The 24,482-nt window shown below is 39.9% G+C and overlaps 1 protein-coding gene across 1 annotated transcript in view; it reads left to right on the top strand.

The window, feature by feature from the left end:
- The first annotated feature begins 154 nt into the window (after positions 1-154).
- ptpn20 (protein tyrosine phosphatase non-receptor type 20) overlaps positions 155-24,482 on the top strand; it is a 49,330-nt gene continuing 25,002 nt past the window's right edge. Inside the window, exons 1-25 of the mRNA XM_074675153.1 lie at positions 155-293; positions 5,244-5,391; positions 6,747-6,910; positions 9,045-9,110; positions 9,200-9,379; positions 9,456-9,540; positions 12,289-12,369; positions 12,442-12,517; positions 12,743-12,896; positions 13,012-13,083; positions 13,290-13,464; positions 15,031-15,166; positions 15,312-15,450; positions 15,645-15,797; positions 17,186-17,371; positions 17,455-17,617; positions 17,708-17,975; positions 18,056-18,135; positions 20,058-20,135; positions 20,224-20,331; positions 20,532-20,648; positions 20,742-20,950; positions 21,152-21,253; positions 23,226-23,319; positions 23,759-23,844. Coding sequence (XP_074531254.1) covers positions 5,268-5,391; positions 6,747-6,910; positions 9,045-9,110; positions 9,200-9,379; positions 9,456-9,540; positions 12,289-12,369; positions 12,442-12,517; positions 12,743-12,896; positions 13,012-13,083; positions 13,290-13,464; positions 15,031-15,166; positions 15,312-15,450; positions 15,645-15,797; positions 17,186-17,371; positions 17,455-17,617; positions 17,708-17,975; positions 18,056-18,135; positions 20,058-20,135; positions 20,224-20,331; positions 20,532-20,648; positions 20,742-20,950; positions 21,152-21,253; positions 23,226-23,319; positions 23,759-23,844 — 3,096 coding nt within the window. The 5' untranslated portion in view covers positions 155-293; positions 5,244-5,267. The remainder of the gene's footprint in view (positions 294-5,243; positions 5,392-6,746; positions 6,911-9,044; positions 9,111-9,199; positions 9,380-9,455; positions 9,541-12,288; positions 12,370-12,441; positions 12,518-12,742; positions 12,897-13,011; positions 13,084-13,289; positions 13,465-15,030; positions 15,167-15,311; positions 15,451-15,644; positions 15,798-17,185; positions 17,372-17,454; positions 17,618-17,707; positions 17,976-18,055; positions 18,136-20,057; positions 20,136-20,223; positions 20,332-20,531; positions 20,649-20,741; positions 20,951-21,151; positions 21,254-23,225; positions 23,320-23,758; positions 23,845-24,482) is intronic.

Genomic DNA, 24,482 nt, shown 5'->3' on the forward strand with positions numbered 1-24,482 from the left:
CTAATCCAATTATGTGTTTAGAGGCGAGAAGCTAAGAATAGCGCCAATTACAGTGAAAAGTTTCAGATCGTCAGCGTGGAGCTGGTCGGGACAGAGCCGGTGGATGGGGCTCCATGTCCGCTTCATGTCATTGATGGATCACCCGGCGGAGAGCAGCAGCCTTCACTGAGAGCACGTCCAACAGCACCGCGATGATCACAAGGATTACTCTGGATCCGAGGTGGGAGCACTGAGGATCACACCGAGGATCACACTGAGGATCAGACTGCTGACAGAGCCACATATGATACCAGGTAACATCCTTACACCTTTCTGCTTCACACACCAGCTAGAGGAGGGAGTCTTCCACCTGTCCACAGGAGGTTTTGGATGATCCCCCTCAGACCCTCAGGCTGTATCAGTGAGAGTGGACAGGTTTACCTCCACACTGAGGCCTGTGGGGACTCCACTCTGCACAACCAGCCTCAGAGCTCACTCTGCTAAGCTTTGATTGCCATGTTACATGAACAGGACTGCAGGAGACCTAGATCTGGATCAGGCATGTTGTCCCAAATTCCTGAGGAAAAGTGCTCCTTCTGCTCTCAGTGCCCATCATGTGGTGTCTGCTAATGCTGTTTGTGTCTAACAGGATAATAAGGCTGCTTGCTGGCTTGGTGTGTGGAAGTGTGAGAGGTGCTGCTGCGTGTTTGTGCAGAGAAAGGATGATAGAGATGCTTTCAGGAGGAGAAAACCTGCAAAGAGCGGCAACTGGTGTGCAGAAAGATTTCACAGTTGTGTTCCTGTTAGGGACGGGTACGGAGTTAGGTGCTTTTACAGGTACTGTGACAGTTAGGGAGAGGAAGAGCAGGCGGTTTTGATTTGATTTGATTTGATTTGATTTATTTGGGTTAATTTGACAATAGAAAAATAAAAATAAATACAAAAGGAAGAAAAATACAAAAGCAAAGCAAACAGAAAATAATTGAATCATCAAAACAGGGACTGACTGAAAAGGTGTAGGCTGAAGCAGAGCTTATATCGCCTACCCTTACCTCTAAAAGTAAAAAAAAAAAGTAAAAAAAAAAAAATAAAAAATAAAATAAAATTTATATATATATATATATATATATATATATATATATATATATATATATATATATATATATATATATATATATGTATATATATACACTCGCTCTCATTTGTACATAGAAACAATATAATACCTTCAATATGAGTACCTTAATAGATTTGTTTAGTTTACATCTTTATACACATACATACATCTATATAAGCAAATATACATATTTATATATAAATATATGAAACTAGACTTATGCATATATATGTACACAAGGACAATGTAATACATTCAGTGTGAGATGGACATACTATAAATATATAATTTTCGATTACATCTATACACATATATATACATCTATACAAGCATATAAACAAACATATATATAAATACATACATATGAATCTATAAATATACACTTTCGTATTCCCAGATATGTACTCTCCATATCAGACAATCAGTATGAGGTAAATATAATTATTGGAAGGCACTTAGATATTAGAAATAAATAAATATATACGCTTAATATGAGCTAAACTAAACTAAAGCATTGCAAGTTTATTAGGGCTGCAACAACTAATCGATTATTAAATTAGTTGGCAACTAATTTAATAATCGATCTTCATCTGCAACTAATCGCAGGTGTTTTGGTGCATTAAATTGTAGCTTACAGTTAAGGATGGGTACCGAATTAGGTACTTTTATAGGTACCGACCGAAATCTGTCAAAAGTCCCAGGTACCGATTCACGAAAAATCAAAAGGTACCATGTTAGGTACCTAAATGCATCTTTGTGACTGTGAGGGAGTGGAAGAGTAGGCGATTTTCCATGCTGGACATGAACTCAGCATTGCAAGGTTATATATAAAAGAATATATATGTCAAATTGAAAAACAAAAAATATACAAATAAACAAATTGATATTTTTTTACCAAATGAGCACAAAAAAGTATCGAAAATTGGTACCGTTGAGTACCGGTACCGATGGCCAGGTACTGGGCATCGGTACCGTATCATTTTTTATGTGAAAGGTACCCATCCCTACTTACAGTATGTTAGTTGGGAGGTTAGTTAGTCGCTCTCTTGCCGTAGGCTACTGAAAGAGGTGCGCATGGACTGAAAATGAGTCAGTGGTCAATTATATTTGCAGATTCAGCTCTACTTCCAAGAAAGAGGAAGATGTAATGAAATATTCCTGAAGGAAAAATGATTTTTATTGTCTTTATTGCTGTTTGGAAAATACGCCAAACAATTTAAGCTAAAATGTAAAGGAAAGTGCAAAAATGTGTCATTAATCGATTAATCATTTAAATAATCGCTCGATTAATCGATTATGAAATAAGGCTGCAACCAACGATTCTTTTTTAGAATCGACTAATCTGCAAATATATTTGGCCACTGACTCATTTTCAGTCCATGCGCACCTCTTTCAGTAGCCTACGGCAAGAGAGGAGGCTCATCTCCTCCCAACTAACATACTGTAAGCTACAGTTTCATGCACCAAAACACCTGCGATTAGTTGCCGATGAAAATCGGTTATTAAATTAGTTGCCAACTAATTTAATAATCAATATTGAGTCAGTGGCCAATTATATTTGCAGATTCAGAAAGAGGAAGATGTAATGAAATAAAGAGGAAGGAAGGAAAAATGCTTTTTATTGTCTTTATTGCTGTTTAGAAAACACCTCAAACAATTTTAAGCTAAATTGTAAAGGAAAGTGCAAAAATGTGTCATTATCTGATTAATCAATTAATCATTTAAATAATTGCCTGATTAATCGATTATGAAAATAATCGTTAGTTGCAGCCCTAAAGTTTATATATTGAGAAATAAATATGTCACTGAAAAACTTTGAGATTTTATTGTTTAATAAATTGATATTTCTTCCCACATAAACACACAAAAAAATACTGAAAATTGGTACTGTTGAGTACCGGTACCGATTGCCAGGTACCAGGCATTGGTACCATATTGTTCCCTAGTTCCTGTTGTATACTTCCACTGTAATCATGCTTTTTCTGAAGGTTGTGGCTCAGTGATTGCAGAGCCTGTAATCAGAGGTGAAAGCTTCGTGTAGCTCGTCAGAGAAAGCAGGATAAGCCAGACTTGGTGCAGCTAATTAACACACCCAAACAGAGGCAGGCTGGATGTTTGGCTGAAGTTTCGCTTCATGTGATGCTGGAAAAACGAGCGTCCAGGTTTAATGTTGGTCTCAGCAGCTGGACACAGTTTCACAGTTTAACAGCTTCACAGCTTCAGTCCAGAGGGTTTACACCTGTAGACAGCTCTCTGAGGGAGAGCAGCTGCCGAGCGGAGGGATGGAAACACCTGGCAGGACACCGACTTCCTCGTCTGATCCCTCTCATGTCATGAGGGCAAACACCGTTCAGGGATGATTACAGATCAATAAAACAATGCAGGGCCTGGTTTTAAAAGTGGTTTCTGTTGTCGTCTTGGTGTCACAGGCTCAGGGATAACCTGAGAGTGAGTGAAGGACTTAGCGACGGCTAAAGTAATTGGGTTGGTTTGTATCAGTGGAAACATCATTAAGTAAACCATGTGCTTCGCTGTTTGTGCCCTGTTAAGTTATTGATCTGCAGAAGTGAAACAGATTCACAGAAATAAAAAACATGAGTTTGACTGTCTTTGTCGTGCTCGAGGAAAACAAACATTTTCTGTTTTTGTTGGAGAAAATGAAGCTAACCTGAAGGAAACTGAGAGCCAGTTTTCACTTTTAATAATCTTCTGTTGTCGAATCGTGTCTTTATTTTAAATATCAGCGAGAAGCAGTTATTTCTGCCCAGGAACTAGCGACTAAGCTAGTTTCCACAGTGATCTTTCCAGCATTAAAGGGTTTAAGGTCAACGCTAATTTGGCCTTCATCGAAATAAAAGATTTACAGCAGCTAACAGTCTGTGAGGAAGTGTGTTTGGGTGTTTGCTCTGAATGAGTCGATCTGGTCGGTTTGACACTGTGCGTGGTTCTGTTTCTGATTTTACCGTGGGCAATGAGTTTGAGTGGAAACTATTTTGCAAAACTGATGCAAAGAAAGAAAGTTACTGAAATGATAAAAGCTTGATTTTGCAACAATTCTTGCTTTATTAGAGGTTACAGCTGAATATCGGAGCAGAGAGTGTTGGACAAGAGCGAGAGTTTGTTGTGAAGAACCACTGAGACCAGGATCATGGTCTTAAAGTCAGATATTCGGCTGCAACTGATAAATCTGGGGATTATTTCTGTGATTAATCACTCAGGCCATAAAAGGATCATAATGTTGTGAAACAAACAAACAAGTTGCTAGGTGTCATTTCCTAAAGCCTGAAGTCAAAAAAAAACAATTCAACTTCCAACAACTTCCTTTGCAACTGCAAAAAAAATCAGAAATATTTTAATATCTTTGCTTAAAAATTGCCAAAATGATTTGTCAGTTCTCAAACTATGAGCAGGTAAATGTAATCTGATGAAGTTTTAGTCTTTCTGCTTCTTGTTTTTGTCTGATATTCCTCAAATATCAGAATCAGAAATATTTTATTGAGCCCTGAGAGGAAAATGCTTTTTATTAACAGCTACTCCCTCCAAAAGTGCTAAGAATACACTATAAAAAATATAAAATTATAACACATAAGAAATTAGAAAATAAACAAATATAAGAAAGTAGAAAAGAAATTGAATAAAATATAAATAGAAAGAATATGGAATAAAAATAGACATAAATGATGGATAATTTCACAGATACTGACGTTAAATATCAAATATGTCTACTCTACCCTCTATTTGTCACAACAAACTAACACAGGCTCATGACACTTTTCCTTAAGATGCTGGAGCAAAGTGATTCTGTGTCGTCAGGAGAAAGCTTATTACCCTCCAGGAGGGGCACAGAGAGTGGGAGACAGTGAGACTAATGGAGCGGGATAATCTCATCAGAGCTCAACACAAAACACTCTTTCCCCCCTATCTCTGTTTCTAATATCTGTCTCTAAAGATAAAACAGTGACAGGTTGTGTCATCCCTCCATTCTCCTACAGAGATGTAGAAATCTGACATTGAGGAAAAAGAAAGGATCTGTATGGAGTTAGAGTTGTTTCCACGAGCAGTGAAAAATCTAACCCACTTCAGAAAACTCACATGGCGCTCTGCGAAAAGGTGTTCTGATGTTATGTGTTTGACATGTCCTCCTCAGGTGCATGCTGGGAATGTGTGCAGGATGAGCAGCACATTTGTGACATTAGCTGAAGTGTTGGAGGCTCGAGGGGGCCCTCTGCTGGAGGAGGAGGTCTGGTCTCTGCTGCTGGCCACTGCAGAGTCTTTAGTAGATGTCTCTTATAAGGGTAAGGCACTTCACACAGCCGCCTCTCATCGTGGGCTCTCACAAAACCCACTGTAACTGTACAACCCACTGCATCACCACGCCACTGTACCACCCACTGTTCCACCATGCCACTCTACCTCCATACCACTGGTCCACCATGCCACTGTACCACCCACTGTTCCACCATGCCACTGCAACAACATGCCACTGCACAACCATGTCACTGTACCATCCAATGCTGCACAATGCCACTGTATCAACCACTGCATCACCTTTCCACTGTACCACACGGCCACTGTACCTCCCACTGCATTCAACTGTACCACGATGCCACTGTATCACCCACTAATTTCACTGTGCCACCATGCCACTGCACCACCCACTGCATTCCACTGTACCAACCACTGCATTCCACTGTACCACACTTCCACTGCACCACCCACAGTTTCACCACACCACTGTACCAACCACTGCATTCCACTGTACCAACCACTGCATTCCACTGTACCACCATGTCACTCTTCCAGCATGCCACTGCACAACCATGTCACTGTACCACCATGCCGTTGTCCCACCCACAGCATTCAACTGTACCACCCACTGCATTCCACTGTACCACCATGCCACTGTACCACCATGCCACTGTACCACCATGTCACTGTACCATCCAATGCTGCACTGTGCCACTGTATCAACCACTGCATCACCTTGCCACTGTACCACACGGCCACTGTATCACCCACTAATTCCACTGCACCACCATGCCACTGTACCACCCACTGCATTTCACTGTACCAACCACTGCATTGCACTGTACCAACCACTGCATTGCACTGTACCAGCCACTGCATTGCACTGCACCACACTGCCACTGCACCACCATGCCACTGCACCACCATGCCACTGTACCACCTTCTGCATTCCACTGTACCACCATGCCACTGCACCACACTGCCACTGCACCACCCACAGTTTCACCACGCCACTGCACCAACCACTGCATTCCACTGTACCAACCACTGCATTCCACTGTACCAACCACTGCATTCCACTGCACCAACCACTGCATTACGCTGTACCAACCACTGCATTCAACTGTGCCACCATGTCACGCTGTACCACTCTGCCACTGTACCACCCACTGCATCACAATGCCACTGTCCCACCCACTCCACCGCCATGCCACTGTACCACCATGCCACTGTACCACCATGCCACTGTATGAGCCACTGCACCACCATGTTTCTGCACCACCATGCCTCTTTAAACATAAACCCTCTCATGTATGCTTCAGTGTTTTGTTCCCGTGTTTTTCTCCTGGAGCGGTACCAGCTGCTTCATGTCCATATTTTATGGCCCTGTTCTGTTTTTCAGGCCAGAACAACATGTGTAACATCATAAGCCCCACCTCCCTGCTGCTGTCAGCCACTGGCACCTTAGCGTTTAAGAACTGCGGCCTATCAGACGAGGTTTCCACCTTCACCGCTCCAGAGATGCTGCAGGGCCGCGCCAGCTCGACCAAGCCGTCCATGGAGAGAGTCAGTACACACTCACACACACACACACACACACACACGCACTCATTTCTGTCATGGTAGCTGGTTTGAAAGTTGACAGCAGACTTTTTATGTGAGGTCTCCATGTTGGATTTAGCTTCATCCTTCAGGGACTTTAACGTCTGCAGTGTCTGATTTATTTCACTGCTCTCATGTCCTGCTCTGTCTTTTTTCATGGGTGTAAAATCTCAGGATGTCATGAGTTGAAGGACAACTGAGGTGTGAGCACGCCATCTAGTGGCTGAGTGCAGAAAGCTCTGCTCTAATTCCTGCATATTCAACCCTTTTACTTTCTTTTCTTTAAGGTCCTGAGAGGAATTTATCCATGATCTTAAAATATTCTGACTTTTGGATTTTTGCCTGAACATAATCCACAGTTTAAAATCAGATCATCAGAGTCAGAGTTGGTTGTTTTGAAATGCTGTTCCTCAGTCAAACATGAATTTACTGGGTGTATTTCTTGGGATGACGGATGATGGAGCTGGACTCAGAAAAAAGGAGTGAAGAGTGAAGAAAGCTGAACAGGACAGTGATAGAGCGCCATCTACAGGCTAAAACACAGTCAGAAAAATCAGGTTCGGGTTACTTTATTTGTATCTGTCGGTAGATTTGTTTTGCAGTCAGTGAAATTACAACAACCAGACAAAGGTAAAACAAAACATTTAATTACTACTTTTATTCTTGTCTTTTATCTCTTTTATTTGCATCTTACTTTGGTTTTTCTGTTTTGTTAGTTTTTTTTAATTGTTTTTTTCTTTGTCATTATTTCATTATTTCTTCTACTATTATTATTATTATTTTACTATTATCTTTTATTCCATTTAACACTTTTAGTATAGTTTTTTTTATATTTGGTGTCTTTTTTTTCAGCTCTTATCCCCTTTTTATTGCCTTTCCTTTTTCTGCTAGTTGATGTTTTTAGTTTTATTTTGTTCCTCATGTTCTCATTTTACGGTTCTTGTCTCGTCTGGGTTCATATGTCGTATGAAACTTTAGTATTTCTAAGATTGTCTCGTTTGAACTAAGTTTCATTTTCTTTGCGCTGAAGCTTGTGTTTCTTGTTTTATGTCCTGTTTTTTTGTCAAAGCACTTTGTAAACTTTTGTTTTTAAAAGTGCTGTACAAATAAAGTTATTATTATCATTTTTATTATTATTATTATTATTATTATTATTATTATTATTAAAAACAGCAAGACGTTAAAGTGCTCAATATTCTATCAAACACAGCAGAAATATGTAGGGATAGACCGATTATCAGTGCTGATATTTAGCATTTTGAAGCATATCGGCATCAGCTTTTTTTTTTAAATCATGCAAAAAAAAAATGTAAATAATAAAATCAAATTTCAGCCTGTGTTATTTTGGCTCCTCTCTGTCTCTAGCATCGTCCCACTCACAGTCTCATCTGATCGGTGACATGCAGAGATATTTTTTTGGGAAACTTGACTTCCTGTAGAAAACTTTAGGGAGCTATTTATTATTTCCAAGTTTTCATTTAACTTCATCAGACGAGAGGAGCTGTTTGATAAACATATGCTTAAAAGCTTGAAACTAAGTTAAGTGTTGGAGTTTGGATCATCCCAAATTTTGACACCAATATTTTCACTTTTACTGTGAATGAATATCAACCCCAAATATCAGTTATCGGCTTCCTTGATAGTGATAATTGGTATCAGTATCAGCCCTGAAAAACCATATCAGTCAATCTCTATGAATAGGCATAAAGAGGGGGAAGTAACATCCGTTAAAATGAGGCTGACACTTTTTTAAATCTAAAAGATAAACAAAGCGAGGATCAGACTCCAGCTCCGTCTTGATGAATATCTCGGCACATTTCCTCCTCAGCGTCAGCGACCGTTGCACAGATGTGAGGAAAGCTTTTGCTGATTGTGAGCAGCCGAGGATGGCGAGTCCAGATTCTGGCTGTAAAAGTCTTTATAGAGCCACTGAATCAGTCAGATATTTTGGATCAGAACCAGAAAGCTTTTACAGAAATGAACAGGAGCGTTCGTAGTAATCATCAAAGTGAATCACCATCCCCGGCTCCGTGAAAGGAAACAGCTTTTTGTAAACTGGTTATTGTAGAAACATGTGGTCTGTCCTCTCTCTGCACAGATGCTGGTGTACTCACTGGGAATGACTCTGTACTGGTCGGTTGATTTCCAGCTGCCTCAGAATCAGGTGGGAGCACAAACAGAGCTGTTTCTCTGAAATCTGTCAGACTTTGACGCCTCGGCAGCGTTAGTAACCCTCCTCTCTGACCCCCTCAGCCCGTCCAGTTGAGCGACCACCTGAACAGCCTCCTCCTCAGCATGTGTGAGGACCTGTCCCACCGCAGGATCACCCTCAGCTCCATCCTGGAAGCCTGCGAGTCTCAGCACAAAGCCTCCATCCTGCCTCCGCCTGCCAAAGTCATCAGACAGCTGGTGGAGGAGGTGTTTCATGAATCGGTGAGTGGGTTGTTCCTGTCTGTGAGAGCTGCAGAATAACAATGATGATAACATTCAGCTCTTTCTCTTCCTGCAGATGGATCAGGGCTCACTTCCTGACAGCGGCGTCCCTCTGAGCGGCCGGAGTCAGATGATCAGAGAGAGGCTTCACGGCGTGCATGGTAGGATCCTAAAAACCACCAGAGATTTATTAAACCAGCCTGTGCTGTGAAGCGGAGCCTGTTTTAACCCAGGAGTTAAATCTTTCTCCTGTAAACGGAGGCGTCTGTCCTCAGAGCTGGTCTGAACCTGACGTTATCATCCCTACGCTCTGCTCCTGGTTTGGATACAGTCAAAAGACGAAACACGGTCGTTTTTCTGGATTTTTAGACAGGACTTTACAAGATCAAAAGCTACATCTGGGGCAGGAGACACCCCCCCCCAAAAAAAACAAACAAACAAACAAACAAACAAACAAACAAACAAACAAACAAACAAAATAAAATCTATGCAGGTGTTCCAGTTTTAATTGCGTCAAATGGATCTTTATTAGCACCACAGTATTGTGGTGTGCAGGTTTAGCTCAGTGGTTGAGGTCACTGCTTCAAAAACCCCACTTTCTATAAATGCATCATTCTTATTTGAGAATGAATTACTTTTGATTATAATTATTGTAATTATTATTTTTATTATTTTAAAAATATTATTTTTATTATAATTTATTTTATTACTATTATTTTTTGATTATACATTATTATTTTTTATTTTAATATTTTTTATCATATTATTTTTTTACTATTTTTTTTGCATTACTACAATTATTTTTATTATTTATTTTATTATATTTTTTTATTTTTATTGTATTATTATTATTGTTTTTATTAACATTTTTTATTGTATTATTCTAGTTATTTTTTTTTCATAATTTATTTTTCTCATTTTTATTGCATTAATACAATTATTTATTCCATTGTTATTTTTTATCTTTATTGTATAATCCTTATTATTGTTTTTATTATCATTTTTTATTGTACCATTATTGTTATTTTTATTGTATTATTAATTTTGTTTTCATTATTATCATTTTTTATTGTAGTATTATTATTGTTCATTTTATTTATTTATTTATTTTATTTTTGTTGTTTTCTTTAAAATACGGAAAACAAGCATAAGAAAACAGTACAGTTAAAAAATAACCAACATTAGCTTACAGTTGTAGCTTACAGTATGTTAGTTGGGAGGAGATGAGCCTGCTCTCTTGCCATAGGCTACTGAAAGAGGTGCGCATGCACTGAAAATGAGTCAGTGGTCAATTATATTTTGCAGATTCAGCTCTACTTCCAAGAAAGAGGAAGCTGTAATGAAATATTACTGAAGGAAAAATGCTTTATTGTCTTTATTGCTGTTTGGAAAATACCTAAAACAATTTGAAGCTAAATTGTAAAGGAAAGTGAAAAAATGTGTCATTATCTGATTAATCGATTAATCATTTAAATAATCGCTCGATTAGTCGATTATGAAAATAATTGTTAGTTTTTCATAAGAAAATGGTACAGTTAAAAAATAACCAACATTAGGTCATCTATACGTCCCTATGTCACAATGATGAAAAATACAGTCTGTTATACAACAGTGGTTCACTGGACCTTCAGTGTTTTTTTACGCAATCCATTTTTCCCAGTGTTACAAAAAATGTTTCTGCTTTGACATTTAGTGAGAAAGTAATTTTTTTCCATACTTTCAGTCAGAGACACAGTATTTAGTCAGTCTTTGATGGAGGATCGAGTTGCAGCTGTTTTCATGTTACAGCCTTTTTACTGGCGGCTAATAAAATCTTTAATAGGTATTTATCAGGGATGCACAATGTTATTGGCATAGTATAGGTCAATATTGGCTTAAAAATAAAATATCCACCAACACTCCAAATCCCACTGACACAATAAACAGATGAAATAATGAGCTAAAGTTAGAGCTAGAGCTAAAGCTAAAACACTCTTTAGATTGAGTAGTCCCATATTTGGCTCCTACTTTAGGTTAAACTCGAATTAAGCAGCAGTCTGTAAGGTACACGTCTCTGACTCATTTAGCCTCATTTACAATTTAATAAAGTAAATTATTTTATTAATTTGGGTTTAATTGCTGAACAGTTGCATTTTTCATATGCTCCCTTTGAACAGAGGTTATGTTTAGGTACCTAAATGTGTCCGTATGACTGTGAAAGTTTGAATACTGAGAAATAAATACATTGAATTAAAAACTTTGAGATGTTATTATCGAGCAAATTGTGTGTTCCAATGTGTATTCGAGTTAGACCGATATGTTTTTATCAGGGGCCGATACTTATACTGATTATCAGTGGTCAAGGAAGACGATACTATATTTATTTATTCATTATTAAACACCTTTAAGCCTATATTTATCAAACAGCTCCCAGGCTCAGCAGCTGTCTTAGAAAGTTAGATAAAAACTTAAACACCAATCAGATGGTGCTGTGGGCGGACGATGCTAGAGACAGAGAGGAGCCAAAATAACACAGACTGATGCTGATATGATTCAAAATGCTAAATATCAACACCGATAATCGGCCCGGCTGATAAGTTTTTTTAATCCACTCTCAATTACCAAGATGTTAAATGTACAGGTGTAAAGTTTGTAGTAAATAAGTGACATCGTCACTCTGCCTTGAAGAAAAGTTTTAATTTTTGCAGAGAGTAATCTCAGTGGCTGCTCTTATGACTGAGGACGGGTCAACAGGATTAAAATCTTAACCCTGAGCGAGCAGAGGATTAGGCTCCTGTGAGAGCCAATCATCAGAGCGCGGCTGCTCGGGGTTAAACCCTCCTCTAGTCTCAGGTCTGCCCAGACGCCTTCAGCTCTCTGACGAGCACAGGAGCATTCAGACTCTGTCCTCTGTCTCTCCTGGCCGACAGGAAAGAGGGCGCCTTTCTCAGACTTCAGCGAGGGCAGCGCTGAGGGGAGGAGGTACTCCACGGACTCCGACTCCAAGTCAGGTACGCTGAGGGAGAAAGGAAGAAGTCCTCATCCAGAAAAACCTTTTTCTAACGTGCTCCTTCTGTGTTCAGGGAGTTTACCTCAGAGACCCTGGAGACGGAGACCTAGGAGCTCTCCCACGCCGCTGTACCAGTCATCGTTAGAAAGGTTTGTACCAAACGTCCTCACACAAACAGCAGCAGCGCCGTGATTGGACGATTCTTCAGCTTTTTCAGCTTCCTGTGCATGTGGCGTGTCAGCCTCCCTCGCTGCCCGTCCTGACTTTGAGGGGACGCGACATTGTCCCAGAGTTTGACTTTTCTAACTTGTCTGAATAACGGTTACACAACCCGCCCTCCCCCTCCTCCCCGTCCTCCCCCTCTGTCCCCTCAGACTCCCCCGTGGGGTTCGTCACAGGGACAGTAACTGCAGCTGGCTTGGCGGGAGCCCCCACCACAACATCTCTCCCAAGACATCGGGCAGATCTCAGAGTCCCTCCATCACCTTCAGCGAGTCCTCGCTCAGCCTGAGCCAGAGGAAAGCCAAGGTGGGAGCCGGGATTTTCAACGTTTGTTCGATTCACTGAGCGAGGATTCATTCAGGGACAGGACGGCTCATCCTTTGATTTCTGTTTTCACATGTTTTATCTGTGTTCACGTCAGGCTTTGGGTCCAGAGTTCGTCAGGATGCCGGATGAACAACAGATCATCCTGGAGCTGCCTGGATCCATCGTGGTAACTTCCTGATTTTTCTCACCTCCTTCTTTTCTTTCTGCTCGGTCTGAACCTCGTTTTCACAGCGTATGGTTTTCTCTTCCCCTGCATGCCGAACATGTCTGTCTGTAAATTCCCATGTACAGTATTGATGTACATGTATGTGAGCATGTCAGTTGTTTTTTTATGTGCATGTGTGTCTGTGTGTTTGTGTGTGTCCACAACAGTCCAAAAAGGGCCGTTCTTGCTCATCGCAGAGAGAAGTGACCGTGATGCTGCCTAACGGGCAGCACGTGGTGGTTCGCTGTGACATCAAGTCCAAAGCGCGGGACGTCTTCGACATGGTGGTGGCTCACGCTAACCTGGTGGAGCACTTCTACTTCGGACTCGCCTTCCTGGACGGTAAGAGGACGAAATATGACTCAGAACTGAACTAAAGTGAGTTAAATTATATAAAAAAACATTCAGAAATATGAAAATAAAGGTTTAAACCTGATAAACAGATGGACTTAAAAAGAGTATTTTAATATTAAAATGCTAAAATAACACTAGATTTAAACATATAATTTAACTAGAAAGTAGAGGAGAAAAGCAGTCACACAAATTGAAATGGACCATTTCTGCTTCACATCTCATATTCCAATATAACCTAATAATCTTTTTAATACTTGTTTTTTATAGGGCTGCAGCAACTAATCAATTAAATCGATTAAAATCGATTATTAAATTAGTTGGCAACTCATTTAATAATTGATTTTCATCTGCAACTAATCGCGGGTGTTTTGGTGCATGAAATTGTAGCTTACAGTATGTTAGTTTGGAGGAGATGAGCCCGCTCTCTTGCCGTAGGCTACTGAAAGAGGTGCGCATGCACTGAAAATGAGTCAGTGGTCAATTATATTTGGAGATTCAGCTCTAGAAAGAGAAAGCTGTAATAAAATATTACTGAAGGAAAAATGATTTTTATTGTCCTAATTGCTGTTTAGAAAATACCTAAAACAATTTTAAGCTAAATTGGAAAGGAAAGTGCAAAAATGTGTCATTATCCGATTAATCAATTAATCATTTAAAAAATCGATTAGTCGATTATGAAAAATAGTCGTTAGTTGCAGCCCTAGTTTTTATTGTATTTCCGTAAAATCTCAGGTCTAACAAAGTCTGAATGTACTTATCTAAGTCCATCTGCTACTAGTATATATAAGTAAAATAAATAAATAAATAAAAAAAAAAAAACTAAAATAAGAAAAAGAAAAAGAAAAAAAACATATATATATATAAATTATTATATTATTATATTTAAATATAATTATATTTAAATTATTTTATGAATACTTACAAATTTACCACCTTATTTATTTATTTATTAATTTTCATTTTTTTTAACTTTATGAATCAGATTTTTTTTTTTAGAAGTTTGCTGCAAATTTGATTTAGTTAAGATTCAGAAACATACCGTATGTACAAGTAATATCTCATTAAACCCTGAGGCTGTAGAGTGTGTGATGCATAGAGAAAAAGCAGAGTAGATATGCTGTTGTGCTTGTTTCCTCTTTAAAAAAAAAAAAAAAAAAATATATATATATATATATATATATATATATATATATATATATTAACCTCTTTATTTTTACAACGGTCTGCAGATATTCCATTTAATCTTATTACAGTTTTTTTTATTTATTTATTTTTTTTTTAAATACTGTGACCATAGTTTTTTTAATGTATTAAATTTTTTTGTAAGTTTTTTTTCTGTTTTGTTATACTCTCTTGATTTTGAGTTTCTTGGCTTTTTCCTTGTTTTGCTTATTTATAAAATGTGAAAATGAATAAAAAGATAATTAAATGAAAAAACAAACAGCTATACCCACAGTATGAATTAATCTTTTATTTAAACATAAAAACACTTTCCGTTAGAATAAAGACGCTGTTTTCCTAACTGTCCTGGTCTGTCTTTGTGTGTTTTTGCAGATGATGAATATTTCTTTTTGGACCATGAAACAAAAATCTCCAAAGTTGCTCCTGACAGCTGGAAAAAAGGGCAGATAACCTCCTTCCTGGTGTTTCTCCGAGTTAAATTTTTTGTAGATGATATCTCCTTCATTTTGTGAGTACACCAGAAACATCACCAAACAAAACCATCCAGCAGCCGTCAGTCAGACAGAAAGTTTCTCAGCTGATAAACACTTCCTGTTCAGGCAGACTGGTCTTAAAGTTTTCCACTTTGATGTTTTTTCTTCTCCTGTTTCCAGACACAGACTGACCCGTCACCAGTACTACTTACAGCTGCGTAAGGATATCTTGGAGGACAGGCTGTACTGTAACGAGGAGACGGGCTTGTTCCTGGTCGCTCTGGCTCTGCAGGCTGAGTTCGGGGATTACCTGCCAGAGGTACTGAGGACACATTTACCCACCGTTAAAATCCAGCAGGGATGCTGGGTAAAAATGTGTCTGACTCTGAGAGGCTCACATCTGAAAATATCTAAACATTCGTGGTAGTGAAGAGGAAGCCCGGTCTGGTCTGGTCTACGTCATGTTTCCGCTTGTGTCACAGCAGCTCATGTGATTATTTTGTGTTTTTTCAGTTGTACGGTAAAAACTACTACCAGCCTGAGCATTATGTGTCCAAGAGGATGCTGGAGAAGCTGGCGCTGCCCAACGTGAAGGAGGAGCTGCCGAGACTGCACGCGAGCCACGCCCACATGCTGCCTGAAGAGGCCGAGACCGAGTACCTGAAGGTGAGTCAGCTCAGCTCGATAAAAAAATAACATGCCTGATTAAAAAAAGGTGTGGATGCACATGGTTTAGGATTCTGTATTCTGAAATAAATGTTTGTTCATTATCTGATGGGAATAGATATTGATAAGATTTTATTATTTATTATTTTAATTGATTTTATTATTTTATCGATTCTGCTTATCGATCTGATTTATTTATCCATTCCCTTTTCATTTCCCCCTGTGAATTGAATTGAAGGGGCAGATACATTAAGAGCTTTTCTCCTTTTCATTCAGTTTTGGGAATCTTTTATTTTTTCTATGTATTTTTTTTTTTTTAATAAAAGAATGAAATAAATAAATCAAATATAAGATAAATAATAATAATAATAATGATATATATAGATAAATAAAATAAAATATAAAATAAAAATTAATAAAATAAAATAAAAAATATATAATATATATATATAAACTAAAATATAAAATAAAAAAAATATAGAATAATAAAAATTTTCTCTGTAGAAAAAGTAGCTTTACAGGTTTTCTGTGTCAGCGACATTATATCGAGTTTATAAGTGAAAAAATATGAAATTGACCTCTGGATCTAGATATCTCTGGGCATAAATAATCAGTAATTAGTTGAATTGCACATCATGTGACCTTGATGTACCATGCTTTATATGTTATTGACTTAAGTAGGCCATCTAGTGTTTCAAAGTGGTTATAGAATTATACTAAGTTGTTTGGAACCTTGCCGTAGTTATGAAGCCAGTCATGAGTCTATACATAATTTTTCATTTTCCTGCATTTATTTTGACATTTGGAGTTTACAATATTGTTTACAAAGACTAATTGTGATTAAAATTGAAGTTATATTCAGAGACCATAGTTTTACAGATGTATGCTGACCGCTAGCATAACAGTACAATATCCCATATATGTTAGCATTAAGCTAGTGCAATTTTTTTGTTGTAGTTTTTGTTATTATTATTTTTTTTACATATTATCTATTGCAAAGCACAAAGGTATAAATAAGGCAATATCTACATTTATTTTGTTTATATCGTTTTTGGTAAATAAGGAGATTCATACTATGTTGAATATACTGAATAGGAATCTCCTGTGAGAGAGTGAAGTTCATTAAAACCTCAAACAGAAAATCCTGAATCAGAGTTTTCTTGGGAAACTGTTAGCTTACTGCTAAGCTAAGATAGCTGCAGGAGACTAGTTGATGTAAAGTCCAGCAGCTCTAGCATACTGTAAAGAGTTGATAAGGGAATCGTTAAGCACAAAGGCTAACGCCATCAATGGATTGAACATTTCTGATGGATTTATTTTTATTATTTGATGCCAAACCGTCTCCTGCAAACCAAAAGATAACTCTGTAAATTACAACCCCTCCTCAGATCGCTCAGCAGTTACCGGAGTACGGGGTCATGTTTCACCGGGTCGGCAGAGAGAAGAGGCCGGTGATCGGGGAGCTGGTCCTGGGAGTCTGTGCCAAAGGAATCATCGTGTACGAGATGAAGAACCACCTCCGGACAGTCACCAGGCGCTTCCTGTGGAGGGAAACCGACTCCATCGCCACCGGGGTAAAAACCACAGCCACTCATGTCAAAAAAGACATGTTTTAATGTGTTTTTCATTCATGTTTGAAACTCGTGTCCTCTTCCAGCGGCGTAAACTGATCATAGAGTGCGGAGGGCCCAGCGGGAAAAAGCACAGTTTTGTAACAGAAAGCTCAAAAATAGCACAGTACCTCCTGAACCTCTGCTCAGCACAGCACAAATTTCACAGCGAGATGACGTCACGACAGCTGAACCACACCTTGATACCAGGTAGGAACGTGTTAAAGATCACGTAGGAGGAGTTTGCTTTGTCTGTGTCAAAGAGCTGTGTATTAAAAACCATCCCTTTGGTTTCTCCAGATGAAAACATGGAGAAGTACCTGTCTGTGTACCACGGCCGTAACCTGAACCTGAAGCGGATGTCCTGCTCAGAGGGGATGTTGAACCACGTAGGCGTGCCGCCCGGTCAGCCTGACTCCATCTCCAAGTCCTGCGACGACCTGACGGCGAAGCTGGAGGCCCGTCTGCGGCAGCAGAGAGAGATGAGGAGGGAGATGAGCAGAGAGCTGAACAAGGAGCTGTCTGACTCTGGAGACAACAAGGACCTGAGGGAGCGGCCATGTTGGAGGTAGATCTGCGTGATCGACTTTCTGTTTGTCACATAAAGAAGAGAAAACAGATTCATGTGAGTGTTCATGTGTGTCGCAGCACGCCAGAGCAGATTCCCAGAGGGATTTCCAGTGTTTCACTACAGAAGCAGGACTCTGACGCTTCTTCGTCCATAAGAGGTGAATCTGTCACTGGTCTCCTGAATATCAGGGGAGGGGGAAATAATGATGCATCATAGTATCGTGTTTTTTTTTTTTTTACAATTTTAAAATTGATATTTTTCTTCTCAAACTTAAAGTCCCTGTGAGGAGTTTCTAAGTGATCCTGAAAAGTCTCTCTTGTAGATATCTGCCTAATCTTAATCCACACTTTAAAATGAGACCAGCTCCAATATTACAGGTTACAGGTTGTTTTAAAATGCCTTTTCTCAGCTCTCTGATCAGGTCGAGCAGAACCTCTATGACATCACCACGGCTGCTGATGAAGTTTATCAAAGAGAAGAGAGATTAGTGTTTTTCTCCGCTAAAAATGATTTCTGTGATTAATTTTGTAGTGATGGTGGACACTGGAGCCTAACTGTCAGACAGAAAAAGGACAGAAGAGCAGAAGAAAGAGAAACAGGAGAGAGATAGAGCACCAGCTAAAGGCTAAAACACAGGCTAAAGGCTAAAACAAAAGCTAAAGGCTTAAACATGTGCTAAAGACTAAAACACAGGCTAAAAGATGTGCTAGAGGCTAAAAAATGTGATAAAGGCTAAAAGATGTGCTAGAGGCTAAAAAATGCGATAAAGGCTAAAACATGTGCTAAAGGCTAAAACATGAGCTGACGGCTAAAACATGTGCTAAAGGCTAAAAAAATGGGATAAAGGCTAAAACACATGCTTAAGGGTAAAACACAGGCTGAAGACTAATACATGAGCCAAAACATGAGCTCAAGGCCAAAAGACAAGCTAAAGGTTGAAACACAAGCTAAAGGCTAAAACATGTGCTAAAGGCTAAAACATGGGATAAAGGCTAAAAACATGAGCTAAAACATGAGCTCAAGGCTAAAAGACAAGCTTAAGGGTAAAACACAAGCTAAAGGCTAAAACGTGTGCTTAAGGTAAAAAATGGGATAAAGGCTAAAATACAATCTAAAGGTGTACACACAAGCTAAAGGCTAAAACATGAGCCAAAGGCTAAAAAAATGATCTTAAGCCTAAATCACGAGTTAAAGTCTAAAACATGCGCTAAAGGCTAAAGGTTTAAACACAAGCTATTGGCTAAAACATTAGCTAAAGGCAAAAATATGGGCTAAAGGTTAAAAAAATAGGCTAAAGGCTGAAACACAAGCTTGAGGCTAAACCATGTGCTAAAGGCTAAAACATGTGCTTAAAGCTAGAAAAAAATTGGCTGAAGGCTAAAACATGAACTAAAAGAGCTAATGTGTTAGTGCTAATGTAGCCTCCAACCCACAGTCAGCAGTTATTCTGCAGTGGTCTGTTCAAACTTGAGAGTCTATCAATAAAATGAAGAGCCAGGTTATGTTAGCTCTGCTTGGTGAGGTTGGAGTTGGTAGATGAGCTCTGGTAGGACAGAACCAGGATTCACTAACGATACAAGTTACAGACACGTCTCAGAGCACCGGGCTAACCCCTAACCCTTGATCCGATCTCTATTTAATTCCCAAACAAACACACACCTCACTTACAGTTATTACGATAGTGTGCAGAGACTCTGGGCCAGAAGGTGGCAAAGCAGTTTTTGGGGAAATATGGCTCCTGATAAAGTCTGTGGACCTCATCTGGAGTTAACGAAGCAAACTAAAAATTGTAAAAGAATTGAATCAGGAGGAAAGCCCTGGTAAAATTCACAGAGAGGTGTTGAATGAAGGTAAAGACCAACTTTAATCTTCTTAATGAGGGCGACTGAACACCACGCGCCTCTTTAACAGCTTTAATCTCCCTGTAACTGAAGTTGTTTAAACTTAGGTGGAAGGATTAACATTAAGTTTCCTGAAAAGGTTTGGACCCTGACCTGCCTCTGTGACCCTGAGCACTATGATAAAAAGACTTTTACTCAAAGCTGCTCATTAACTGTGTGTAAAACACGCTCTCTGCAGTGGAAACACCGACCAGGACCCCGCCGGAGAGGGAGATCGTCTGCGTGACCCTGAAGAAGGATCCCAAACTGGGCTTTGGTGAGCTGATGGAGGCAGACTCCACGTTACGCTGGGTTAAAGTGAGTGAGCTTAGAGCTTTCACTCCGTCTCTCTGCTTCTGTTTCAGGCTTTGTGATCGTGGGCGAGGATAACACAGGAAAACTGGACCTTGGTATCTTCATCGCTTCCATTGTGCCTGATGGTCCCGCAGACAAGGATGGGCGAATAAAACCAGGTACAGAGCAGCACGTGGACTCAGCTGCTGGTTTGTTAAAAACATCTGATCTTTCCATCCTCAGAAAAAAATGATGCTGTGTGAGAACACCAACAGAAACAGAAACTATTCTCACCAGCTTACTTTGTGATGAAAATAACCTTATACACACTCTGACTGCACATGATAATAAGAGTTTTGTAACTGTTTGGTGTTTGTAGGAGGACGTCTCATCTCCCTCAACAAGATCAGTCTGGAGGGCGTGACGTTCAGCGACGCAGCGGCTATCCTCCAGAGCAGCCCTGAAGAGGTGGAGCTCATCGTGTCCCAGCCCAAACGTAAGACCTGCTTTTGGCTTCACTTTTAGGAAGCTGTTGTGTCCTCCATCTTTGTTTTTACCAACCTGTTTTTACTTCCTGTTTCCTGTTCAGAGTCTCTGAAGGACAGTAAAAGCTCGCTGAGTCAGAGCACCCTGGGTCTGGCGCTGGACAGGGGCTTTGGGTCTCAGACCACCCTCAGCGGCACAGAGTACCGCCCCGCCATGGAGGAGCTGGAGGAGGCCATCACCCTGTCCAACCTGGCAACCCCGAAGATGAACCGGAGGCTTCACATCCCTGTCGTCAGGATACACGACGCACAGGTGAGCCAGCGCTGGCTCCAGATGAGAGACTGTTTCCACGTGGAGGTCAAAACTGGTCAAAGAAATGAGCTGGAGTCAATCATTAAACAGATTAAACACTTTGATAAAGTGTTTGAACTCACCGGCATCAGACATGCACCAAAATCAGTCCTGAACCTCCTCTGATCCTGTTTTTGATCTCTGTTTTTGGGGGTCTTTCAGGACCCCTGCTCCAGGTCTCCCTCGATCCTGAGTCTGAAAACCGGAGAGCGGTTTGTGGTGGAGCTGAAGAAGAGTGGGGGCAGCCTCGGGATGAGTATTGCTGTGAGGAAACAGATTTGTTGGGTAGTCAGCTCAAATCAATGAAGTTTTATACACCAGACTTATTTTAATATGCTTTGATGTTCAGTTTTAGTTTGAGCTGATTCACCTTTACCTTACACTGCAAAAAACTGGGATCTTATCAAGTGTTTTTGTCTTATTATACTCGATATGAGCCACATTTAACTGGTCAGTCCAGAAAAATGTCTTGTTTCAAGTTATTTAAAGACAAAAATGAGGTCTGAATTGCTGTAACAAGTTAAAAATTAAAGCTGAAAGCAGGGTTAGACCGGTCCTCTGGCTCCTGCTGGTCTGTCATACCTGTTTCCCCTCCACTGTCAGGGTTTCATCCCTTTCAGGCCCTCTAAGTGCTATAACAGTTGTTACCAATTATTATTTCCTCTGCTGAGTCACATGACCAGCTGCACGGAACTCCTTATCAGTGTGACATCATCACGGAACTCCTAGTAACTGTGTGACATCATCACAGAACTGGGAAGATTCCAGTTCACAAAAGTTTAAAAACAACTTGTCATATAAGACAGAATGTTGACCTAATCTGTGTAAAAATATCATATTTTTAAAGTAAATTTTGTCAGGAATCCAACCATGTCATTTTTAAAGCTGTATGAGTTTTACTTTTTTGTCTAGAGGCCCAAACGCAGAAGTCTGTGCAAGATAGAGGCTCCAAACCTATCTATTTACATGGAGGAAACTGAGAGGGCTTTTGTTTTTATTTTTTTTTTTCTCTTTTTCCCTTTTTTTCTTTTTTTCCTCTTTTTTTTTCTCATTATTTTCTTCTTTTTTCTTTTTTTTCCCTTTTTATTCCTTTTTCTTTTTTTTTTTTTTCTCCCTAAGAGGGCTTTTTTGAGGTTCACTGGCTTAAAGGCTGGCCATTTAAAAACCGGGTCCAAAATAACAACTTTTGTACAGCAGCGTCTAGTCTGTCATGTGAGCAAATTTCAAGCCAATACCACTTACGGTTTCGGAAGAGGTAATTTTTGCAGAAAGGGTAGAAAAGTGGCAAAATCTTGTTTGAAGGGCAAGTTGCCGGCTTCCTATGTGAGATAATTGAAAAATACCTCCAGGCTTTTTGTGCGTCTCAATGAGACGAACGTTTTGATGTTAGTTTCATCTCTCTATGACATTCCTAGCACCTGTGAGAGCCATTTTAGTGTGTTTTTGAGTGCCTAGGTGGCGCTAGAGAGGATATTATGGGATGTCAGGGGTAATGATAAGTATCGTATCAAAATTTTTGGCGCACATAATGTGTGTGCCAATTTTGGTGAGTTTCTGAGCATGTTTAGGGGAAGGGCCGAGGACCCTAAAAATCTGCCAATGGAAACGAGAAAATTGGCTCTTGCTCTTTTGGCCGATCTTTTTTACTTGTTACAACAATTCAGACCTCATTTTGTCTTTAATAACTTGAAATAAAACATTTTTCTGGACTGCTCAGGTGAATGTGGCTCAGATTAAGTCTAAAAAGATATTTTCAACTGAAAATCAGACAAAAACACTTGATCAGATTTCAGTTTTTCCAGTGTAAAAATGATCATTTTCTAAACTCTTAAACGTCTGAAACGGTTTCAACAAAAAGTAAACCTAAACTGTGAATGAGGAGGGCGTCTGTGTGTGAAAGTACAGCAGCAGGGAGACCTTTTGATTATTCTGTTAGTTATGAGATCCTGAAGGACCTGCTAAGTCCACTCAGTCAGTCCCGGTCCTCATGCCATGCTGACCCACATAAACCCGGTAAATGTGCCAAGGATTTAGTGTCTTTGTTCCTGAGGTGTGAGGACGGCTCAGGCAAACCCATTAACAAGACAAAGGCCAAAAGGTAACTGGCAGAGCGGACCCAGCAGCGTGATTAGCATTGATTAGCTTGAAGCTAATTTAGTTCAGGCAGGTGAAATACAGCAGGAGGCTTCACACTTTCTGTTTCCTGATGGATAAATCTTCTCTGTGGTGTCTTCAGGGAGGCGTAAACACCAATGTGCGGTATGGAGGCATCTACATCAAGAGCCTGGTGAACGGAGGAGCCACGGAGCAGGACGGACGCATACAGATCGGTAAATCTTCATCAGTGAGGTGGAGGTTTTCACAGCAGTCATCATCACTTTGTGGTTACCTGTCTATGAGGATCACAGTGTTTGTTTAACCCTGAACAACAATCACCAAGAGTCAGCAGCAGCTCAGTGATAATCAGCCTGAACGCTGTGAACGAGTCGTTACAGAGGCGTCAGTTTAATGTTTTATGTCTCTGTTGTTTCTGTGTGTGAGCACGCCATCACTACCGCCACCGCCACCGCCTCTGTGCCTTCTTCACGCTTCACTGAGCAGGAGCGACTTTTAGATTTGTTGACATGCCCGTCAACCACACACACACACACACACACACACACACACACACACACACACACACACACACACACACACACACACAAACACTAAGCGTTTATGTATTGATGTTGCTAATGATGATGAGATTTGCGTCCGTGTGTGTGACAGGCGACAGACTGCTGGAGGTTGACGGGTCCAACCTGAGGGGCGTGACTCACCATCAAGCTGTCGAGTGCCTGAAGAGGACCGGGGAGGTATACACACACACACACACACACACACACACTCACACAGAGTTATTGACTGGCAGCAAATAAAACAACACGTTCAGTTCCACACGGTTCATTTTTTTGACTGGCGTTCACAGATAAGAGAGAAAGCTTTTTTAGAGTCAAGCAACACGTTTTACGGGATATCCCTTTATATGATCCATAATGCAGCGTAATATCAAGATTATTATCCACGGGAAAAGTAACATCCTGAGATTAAACTCGTGGTCTTTCTAAGAGACTGGTCCCATAATGAGGGAACAGACGATGATTAAAGCCTGATTGGAGAGTTCAGTTTCATGTAGGCTGAGCGCAGCATGTCTGACGTACTGTGGGGAGCAATGAGCTTACAAACCTTTCTCTGTTTTTTCTTTCAAATTTGTCTCTAAATAAGCTTAAAACTTTGAGCACACATGCTTTATTAAAGTTCCCATCTCCTGCTCCTTTCCTGCAGTTTAATCTGGATCATTGATGTCTTCATGAAATGGTAGTAACATGTTTTGGTCCAAAAAGCCAATAAATCAAGCACAGCAGCATTGTTTCCAGGCTCTCATAGCCCCTCTGTTCAGAACGCTCTGATTTAGTGGGCGTGGCCTTCATATGTAAATGAGCCACCACTGATA

The sequence above is a fragment of the Halichoeres trimaculatus genome, unplaced genomic scaffold (assembly GCF_033239565.1).
Source record: "Halichoeres trimaculatus isolate MK-OKI-2021-1 unplaced genomic scaffold, fHalTri1.1 fHalTri1_scaffold_8, whole genome shotgun sequence".
NCBI lineage: Eukaryota > Metazoa > Chordata > Actinopteri > Labriformes > Labridae > Halichoeres > Halichoeres trimaculatus.